General features: G+C 50.7%; 1 protein-coding gene across 1 annotated transcript; it reads left to right on the forward strand.

Moving 5' to 3' along the window:
- Positions 1–870: 870 nt before the first annotated feature.
- On the forward strand, positions 871–5,539 carry LOC138806785 (proline-rich proteoglycan 2-like). Its single transcript, XM_069992140.1, has 4 exons — positions 871–1,041; positions 2,046–2,081; positions 3,360–4,184; positions 5,440–5,539. The coding sequence occupies exons 1-4, from the start codon at positions 978–980 to the stop codon at positions 5,448–5,450; spliced, it is 936 nt and encodes a 311-aa protein (XP_069848241.1). The 5' UTR covers positions 871–977; the 3' UTR covers positions 5,451–5,539.
- The last annotated feature ends 4,141 nt before the right edge of the window (positions 5,540–9,680 follow it).

A 9,680-nucleotide genomic window follows, 5' to 3' on the forward strand; every position in this document is an offset into this window, starting at 1 on the left:
TAAACAAATCCAAATGAGGAGAGTAGAGAGGTTGCCTTTCAGAATATGGAATGTTTTCTGTGTTGAAGACCAGTATTTGGGAAAGCAGCACCAAATGTGTCCACAAGACAGCACGAATACCACGCTGAAGAGACCTGGAAGAGGCCGTCCACGGCCTTGCAGAGGTGAATGACTGTGGCTGACCTGTTCTCAGGGCCAGTGTGTCACAGTATTTCCTAGAGGAGAGAATGCCCCAATTTTATATGTAGCACCCCACACACAAGGGAAGGCACGGAAGAAGTCTGAAATGCTCAGGGGGTTGGCTCACCCAGGGAAGTGTCTGCTCAGACCCCTCTGCTTGCTTATCCACCCTTTCAGGTGGCAGTGTATGCTTCGTCAGCACACAAAGGCACAGAGAAGAGCAGCACCCAGGCTTTCCCGAGCAGGGCCAGGTCCCGTGAGTGCTGCACCATGCAGGTCTGAGACCTCGGTTACGGGGTCCTTGTGTGGTTTCTTAACCCATTACAGCGGTTAGCAGGCAACTCCGGTGGCATCAGAAAATTCAGCTAACCACCGGGAGAGTGACACAGGACTTGTGCGTGGTGTCTACTTACTCTTGGTGGTAGAAAATTTGGTGGTGTTAGTATGCGAGTGTGCACAGGACCAGCCCCTGCCCCATGTGCAGTGTAGCACAGGAATGAAGTGCACACAATTAACCTCCTAACATCTGTGCTAATTTCAGAGACAGCGTCTCTTCAGCACAGCTGCCCTTTTTACACGTTGTACCATTTGGAAATGACACAATGGCCACTTCCTCCCCATCCTGTCCTGCTGAGCCAACGTCCCAAGAAGAGGTCAGGGATGCGAAGCATTCTAGTATGTCAGGCATGAGGTCACTGGGCAAGCTCAGAGCTCCATTGTTCTGTCCTCCTCCTCATAAAGTGAGTGGCCCCGCTTCCCAGCATGGACTCCAGAGCCTGTCCAGAGCCTCCTCCACGATGCTGCTGGTCCTGCTCACTGCGGCCCTGCTGGCCCTGAGCTCCGCTCAGAGATCAAGTGAAGGTACAGGGCTATACTGGGTGGGGTGGACGCTGTGTGGACTTCAGATTAGTCAGAGAGTAAGAGGATGGGAGGAAATGAGAAAAACGATGGGTTGAGAATTGTTAGGACAAATGTAAGGCTATTTATGTTCCTATTTAATATCAAGTCCTTTTAACTTGTTGAAGGCACAGTTGGGGCCCCTAGAAATTCCTCAGCAGAATGAGAAGGCAATACTTGTGTATATAGAAAGATTTTCCTGTACAGAAGGTGCCACTTAGGAAAATGGAAAGACTGGTATATGAAAACATGGTAGTGAAGGCCTTACCAAAAGTAGATGGTGGAGCTGGGTGCCGGTGGCTCACGCTTGTAATCCTAGCTACTCAGGAGGCTGAGATCTGAGGATCATGGTTCAAAGCCAGCCAGGGCAGGAAAGTCCATTAGATTCTTATCTCCAATAAACCACTAGAAAACCAAAGTGGTGCTGTGGTTCAAGCGGTAGAGCGCCAGCCTTGAGCTGAAGAGCACAGGGACAGCACTCAGGCCCAGAGTTCAAGCCCCATAACCGACCAAAAAACAAAATGTAGATGGTGGATGCTAATAATGTCTCCATACAGAGGAGGTAAACTCATCATGCCTCAGAATATGATAATCAATTTGAATTTCACAGTGAGGTAGAACTACATCAGTGCCTCAGTTCTATCCAACCTATGTTCTAGTTCTATGCAACTTTGTACCCAAGTGAGCATGTCTTCTTTCTTCTCTGGAGAAGGCGTGTTAACTATGCCAAGGATTTCATGAGATAAAAGAGAGAACTACTAAAATGTGCTGTTGAAGTGCCCAGAATACCTCACAAAGGCTAACGGCAAACTCTGATGAGGTTTCGTTTTGAGCAGGTGGTGGAGACTCCGCCTTGCCCTGCCCTTGGCCGCTCCTGGCTTCAGCCGCTGCTGGTGGTGGTCCTGCGGGGCTCACCACCCAGGTCCCCCAGACCTTGACTTCTCCCTTCCCTTTGCTTTGTTTTTCAGACGTCAGCTATGAAGGCTCTTCATCTTTATCCTTAGGTAAAGCCCCGTTCATCTCAATCCACTGCACCTTCTTCTCTTCCTCAGGAAGGCTTCAAGCCAAGCTATCGGGCAGACTCATTGTCAGGGAATGAGGCGGGGAACCCCTCGACTGGGCCTTGCTTTTGTCTCAGGAAATGTCTAAGACCACATCTTGGGGTAACGTTAAGGACAGATACTTGGGCCATGAGCCTAGACGCTGCGTGATGACCGTCATCAGCATATGAGTGACTTTCTTGTTGGCCAGCAGTGGGCACAAGAAAGGAGGGTGGCTGAGAGGCCCGTTCTGGGACAAGGGCTGTGGGACAGGTGAGGGAGGTGAGAAGTCTTGCTCGCTTCCCCCTCCCCCACTGAGCCCACCCCCTCTCCCAGACCCAGACACTGAGCCCACCTCCTCCCCCAAACCCTGACACTGAGCCCACCCCCTCCTCCAGACCCTGCCACTGAGCCCACCCCCTCCCCCAGACCCAGACACTGAGCCCACCCCCTCTCCCAGACCCAGACACTGAGCCCATCCCCTCCCCCAAACCCTGACACTGAGCCCACCCCCTCCTCCAGACCCTGCCACTGAGCCCACCCCCTCTCCCAGACCCGGACACTGAGCCTACCCCCTCCCCCAGACCCGGACACTGAACCCACCCCCTCCCCCAGACCCGGACACTGAGCCCACCCCCTCTCCCAGACCCAGACACTGAGCCCACCCCCTCTCCCAGACCCAGACACTGAGCCCACCTCCTCCTCCAAACCCTGACACTGAGCCCACCCCCTCCCCCAAACCCTGACACTGAGCCCACCCCCTCCCCCAGACCCTGACACTGAGCCCACCCCCTCCTCCAGACCCGGACACTGAGCCCACCCCCTCCCCCAGACCCTGACACTGAGCCCACCCCCTCTCCCAGACCCAGACACTGAGCCCACCCCCTCTCCCAGACCCAGACACTGAGCCCACCTCCTCCCCCAGACCCTGACACTGAGCCCACCCCCTCCCCCAAACCCTGACACTGAGCCCACCCCCTCCCCCAGACCCTGACACTGAGCCCACCCCCTCCCCCAGACCCAGACACTGAGCCCACCCCCTCCCCCAGACCCAGACACTGAGCCCACCCCCTCCCCCAAACCCTGACACTGAGCCCACCCCCTCCCCCAGACCCTGACACTGAGCCCACCCCCTCCCCCAGACCCTGACACTGAGCCCACCCCCTCCCCCAGACCCAGACACTGAGCTCAGCCCCCTCTAGACCTTGCCACTGAGCTTGCCCCCTCTGCCATCCAACACAGAGGCCAAGCCCCCTCACCAGGGCCCTCATAGACCGCCTCCTGGAGGACGCCCGCCCAGACCTGCATCTGACAGTGATGAAGAGGATGGTCCACAGCAGAGACCCCCACAGCAGGGAGGACAACATCAGAGACCCCCACAGCAGAGACCCCCACAACAGGGAGGCCCCCAGCAGGGAGGCCCACAGCAGAGACCCCCACAACAAGGAGGCCCACAGCAGAGACCCCCACAACAAGGAGGCCCCCAGCAGGGAGGCCCACAGCAGGGAGGCCCACAGCAGGGAGGCCCACAGCAGAGACCCCCACAACAAGGAGGCCCCCAGCAGGGAGGCCCCCAGCAGAGACCCCCACAACAAGGAGGCCCACAGCAGAGACCCCCACAACAGGGAGGCCCCCAGCAGGGAGGCCCACAGCAGAGACCCCCACAACAAGGAGGCCCACAGCAGAGACCCCCACAACAAGGAGGCCCACAGCAGAGACCCCCACAACAGGGAGGCCCACAGCAGAGACCCCCACAACAAGGAGGCCCACAGCAGAGACCCCCACAACAAGGAGGCCCCCAGCAGAGACCCCCACAACAAGGAGGCCCCCAGCAGGGAGGCCCCCAGCAGGGAGGCCCACAACAGGGAGGCCCACAGCAGAGACCCCCACAACAAGGAGGCCCCCAGCAGGGACCCCCACAGCAGGGAGGCCCACAGCAGAGACCTCCACAGCAGGGACCCCCACAGCAGGGAGGCCCACAGCAGGGACCCCCACAACAAGGAGGCCAGCAACAGCAAAATCGCCCTCCCCGTCCTGGAAATCAGCAGGGACCCCCACCATCAGAAGGTGAGCAATGGGAGCCCCACCATCAGGAGGTGGGCAGAGGGACCCCACCATCAGGAGGTGGGCAGAGGGGACCCCGCCATCCGGTGGGCAGAAGAGATCCTGCCATCACCTGCACCCAGGCTCTGAGCCAAAGCTGCTAACTGAATTCATGTCTGTGCTCCTTAATGTCATCTAGATCTTTAAATACTTACTTGTAAATTAACCCAAATGTTATCTAAAAAATAATGAAATGAGGGAAAAGGAACGAGCAAACTAAATCTGAAAGTCTCATGTCTATACCACCCATGCCCTCCACTAGAAGACTCAGTGATCAGTTTCTAGACACTTGCTTGGAAACAGATGCATATTAAGCATATTTACTCCTTTTTCCCTAAAGATGACACTGTGAAGTATCTCATTTCAAAATTCAATTATCTAGAAAATTTCTGCATCCTTTCATAAAGATATAGAGATTTGTCCAGTGTCTCTCTCATTGTTTTCTTTTTTCCTTTCTAACTTTTTCTTAAATTCTAATTTTAAAAAAATGTAATGTATTTTCTTTCTTTTTTGTCAGTCGTGGCTCTTGAACTCTGAGTCTGGGCACTGTCACTGAGCTCTTTTTGCTCAAGGCCAGCACTCTATCACTTTGAGTCACAGTGCAGTTTCCCTTCTTCATCACATTATTACTTATAAAGTTATAGAATCTTTCATTGAAAAGTTGTATAATAATTTCTATAGATACAATCATGTTGATGACGGTTTCAGTGTTCCTAGCATAGCATATTAGTGACACTCATTGCAAATATATCCTTGACTGCTTTCTTTGTTTCTTTTCCTTTTCCTTTTTTCTTTTATCGGTTGTGGGACCTGCACTCTGAGCCTGGGCACTGTCCCTCAGCTCTTCAGCTCAAGGCGAGTGCCTTACCATTTGAGTCACAGCACCACTTCCAGCTTTTTCTGTTTAAGTGGTGCTGAGGAATGAACCCAGGGCCTCATGCATGCAAGGCAAGCACTCTACCACTAAGCCACCTTCCCAGCCCCCCTTGACCACTTTCAATAGCAATCAAAAGATAAGCCTAAGAATAATTCTCTCTCTTTTTTAATCTTATAAGCTACGATTTAGAGCACAGTCTATGCAGGGTGCCTAAGAAAAATAAGCAAAAAGATGAAGGTGAACGAGGGGAAGGGATAGGAGGAATAGAGCAGTCTTGCCTCATGGCAGGACACCCGCAAGCCTTAGAAAGCCCTGCATAACCTCCTCCTTTGCTTCTTTCAGACAGCGAATAAGAGACTGGCAGCCTTCGGGAAGTCCTGCAATTGGAACACTGTGATCACAACTGCATCTTCAGTATTTCAATAAAGTAATCGGCATGCAATGTCTGATGGCCTTCTCTCTTTCTGGGTGTAGTCGGCTCAGAATTTAAGTCATCTGTGTCACAACATCCGTTGCCTCTTCACACAGCTATGCCCTCTCCCTCTAGTCAGGAGCTAGCTGCCAGGTGATCCGTTTCCAGTCCTACCTGGTGTCTGTCCACAGCCTGGCTGTGCTAGCCCAGTGGCTAGGCTACCTAGAGACTCAAGAAAAGACAGGATGTAAAGCATAGGGTTTACTGAACTCTTAGAGACCGGGTGAATGTGGGGTGGTCGGCTGGGCAGATAACTCTGCTTCTGGCCACAAGAGGAGGAAGGGCTTCTAAAACCCATTTACATAGCACTGACATTGTTTGTTTGTGTGTCCCCTTGTATCGCCAGTTCTCGGAGGAACAGCTGGCTTGGTGTTCATGAAGAAAAGCTGTTTCTTCATAGAAACAACTTACTTGCTCAGTGGCCAAGGTGCATGTGAAGGAGTCACCACTCCTTCGTTGAGACATGGTGCCTGGGCCTGCTTTTGTGGGTGTTTTGGCTTGGACAGAATCTTGGGGAAGGAAGCAGTCACATTTTCTCTTCTCTGTGCTGGACATTCCTGAGATGGAAACGGCACTTCCTTTTGCAGAAATGTTCTTACACTGGACTCACAGCTCTGTGATTGTAGCATCTCGCAGAGATGCAAACCCTAGGAAAAAATAAGTACTGCACCCACAAACTCCCATAAACGGACAAGTCAGACGACACAGCTATTTCATTAAACCAAAAGTTGAACTGATCTTATGAATGACCTGAAGTCATTTTGATGAGTTTAGTTCTTCTGAGCGTGAAGACATAGTTTGCGGAAGCCCTTAGTCCTCCAAGTCCCCTGAGTGGGAAAGGGGACCGGGAATAGAATTCAAGGTTTCCCGCTCGCTAGCCAGGCACTCTACCCCTTAAGCTGTGTCTCCAGCCATGTTTTTATGTAGGTTATTTTCAAGGTAGGGTTTCATGTGGCCTGGGCTCAGGCCCTCCCTCCTGTGCATCCCTGCATCTCTGGGGATGAAGGTGGTCACCACTGTGCTTCCCCATGTCTGGGAAAGCACAGGTGCACCATGAATGCTTGGATCCCAAGAATGCTTGGACCCCTTGTTGGAGTAAGGCTGAGGCCTACCAGATGCCCAGATGACTTCTCTAGAAAAGGACAAGAGCACCACCTTCAGGTCCCTCCAGAGTGAGTCTTTGGATCCAAGTGCTCATTCAAACTGAGAAACAGACTGGCCCGTCACATGAGCGGGTGAGTGGCTGTGTGAGTGGATGGGACCCCAGGGCAAGTCCTTGAGATGCCACGGTGAGCACTGAATCCACCCAGGGATCCACACTGTCAATAAAAATGCTTTCAAAGCCGGGTGCTGGTGGCTCACATTTGTCATCCTAGCTACTCAGGAGGCTGAGATCTAAGGATTGCAGTTCAAAGACAGCCTGGGCAGGAAAGTCCATGAGATCCTTATCTCTAGTAAATCACCAAAAAGCCAGAAGTAGAGTTGTGGCTCAAGTGGTAGAGCACCAGCCTTGAGCAAAAAAGCAAAGTGACAGTGCCCAGGCCCTGAGTTCAAGCCCCATGATAGAACACACACACACACACACACCACAGATACATGCATATACATCCCGCATACACGTATACATATACCCCATGTGCACATACACACATGCATACACACATACACACCCCGTATACACACCTGCACCCACACACTCCCCACCTACCCCCACACCCTCACACACACACACACACACATCACACACATACACCCCACACCGGAACGACAGAAACTTCTAGCATGGACTAATCTGACCTTGTAGATTTCCCTAAAACACTCCAATTTTGCCAGTAAAATGCTTTACATGTGTGAATATATGTTTTTTGGTTTGGGGGATTTTTGCCAGTCCTGGGGCTTGAACTCAGGGCCTGGGTGCTGTCCCTGAGCCTATTTGTGCTCAATGCTAGTGCTCTACAGTGACACTTCCTGCTTTTTCTGAGTAGTTTAGTGGAGATAAGGGTCTCACGGACTTTCCTACCCAGGCTGGTTTCAAACTGCCATCCTTTAGATCTCAGCCTCCTGAGTAGCTGGGATTACAGGTGTGAGCCGTCGGCGCCCCTCTGAATGTTTTTGTACATATGAATGTGGTTTATTCAAGACTTGAGAGCTATTAATACTACTGTGCAAGATGTCCACCCTACAGGGACTAATTCTATCTTATTGATGGTCATGCTTGGAAACTATACACACATTGCTGCTTGTGCATCTGTGTCTGCACATTGCTGACACACCTCGAGACCTTTCCCTCCAAGGAGTTGTTTCTGGTTTTCGGTTTTGTGTTTGTGGACCTGGGCTGGGTCAGATCTTCCTTTAAGGAATCTAAGCACCCCCTGTCAGGAGTAATCAGCTCTTATACAAGTATTAAGTGTTCAGAAACTGTGCAAACAAACCCCTGAATCAGCAGGCTGATGTATTAGACTGTCTTTCCTCAAAACAAAACAAGACTGTATTTCTCTCTGTGCTGCCCTTCATTCTCAGAGCCCACATGCATCCTGCCAGCCAGTTACTTAGCGGTCATCATGGACATTCAGAACAGATGGACAGTGTTGGACGGTGTCCACATCACACTGGTTTTCCTCTCCCTCTTCAAGATTAGTTTTGCCTTACAAAGTTACCCTTTAAAAAGGGCATTCTCCCTTTTGCCTGACACTGTAAGTTCTAAAAGAACAATTCCTTTCGATGGCTGTGATATTAGCCATCAGTCCACTCTTCCACAAAAAAGGAAGCAAAACATTTTTAATTTTGTAAAAATTGAAAACATACAAACTTTGTCTCTAAACCTCCCAATGGACATCTTTCCTTGGTTTTTCAGGCTCTAGAACATCTTGTAGTTTTGAATAACAACACAGCATTAGGCCAATCTGTCTAATCCTGTCTTCTAGGCTAATCCTGTCTTCTAATTACAGAAGAATAGTATTAAACTCTTAGAGGAAGAAATGTGCTTATATAAAAGATTATGGGACTGTCTCCAGAGAAGAAAGTCATTCACAACCAACAGGAATATTCCAGTTAGAGAAAGGAAAACATCCCCTGCATGGTTACGAGGCCTAGATACCTGACTTTCCTTCCTGTCCACCACCTATCATCTGTTTTCCTTCCCATTAAGAAAAAAAAGCCCTTTTACATACCCAAATTCCCTGAAAAGGTCATTAAGACAATAGGCCATTTTTACAATCAATTAGATGATTATAATCAAACCTGATTTCCTTCCCACTGGCTTTCATTTCCCGGAGTATCTGCTTTCATGCAGCAAGCAGCTAGGCCTGGTTCCCAGGCAACAACAGCGAGGAGAGGGCCTTGTGCTTCCCGTTCACTGGCAAGACCACCTGGCTGCTGTTCTACTCTTTTCTGCTGTGCTGCTTCTAGAGGAAGGGAACTGAGATAAGAGCTGTAAGGAAGAGCCACAGGGTAATGGTTCTCGGAATACCTCTGTTCCAAGTAGGGACACTCAAGGATTTGTGAGATATTGAATAAGGCATGGCATAGTCTGAGTATCAGGGCAGGGGACATAGGACAGACATAACCAAAGATGAAGACAGAAATCTTAAATGTCAGCAAAAGACAAAATCCTGTCAACTTTTTGTACAAAAGTGTTTCAAACGCCGAGTTCTTTGACAATCAGAGGATCCCAGACTGGGTGGCCTGTTATTTCTAATCATCTCTTTTTCTCACAGTTCTGGTGGCTACAAGTGGGAGAGCAGGGCTCTTGTATGTAGATATAGAGTGGACACGTGGAGAGAGGGAGCCGTGAGAAGCCTTGTGTTAGAGCATGCGTGTCAGTGTGAGGCCACGCCCCTGTGGTACGCCTCACTTCAGTTAGATTGCAATGGGCACATCTCTACGTACCACACTGGGTAGCTGAGATTTCAACTCTGGGATATTTGGAGGACAGAAACCTTTCATCTATACCACCAATCAAGAGAAACACAATGAAATCTATATCTAACATGCCTCATAGCAGGTGACAGTGTGGCTGAGTGAGGGAAGCCCAGGGATTTGGGGAGGCACAGTTCTTGGGGTGTCTGTGAGGAAGTTTTCTGAGGAAGGCTGGCCTGAGAATGGTCGGGGG

The sequence above is a fragment of the Dipodomys merriami genome, unplaced genomic scaffold (genome assembly GCF_024711535.1).
Source record: "Dipodomys merriami isolate MVZ:Mamm:240054 unplaced genomic scaffold, mDipMer1.0.p SCAF_408, whole genome shotgun sequence".
NCBI lineage: Eukaryota > Metazoa > Chordata > Mammalia > Rodentia > Heteromyidae > Dipodomys > Dipodomys merriami.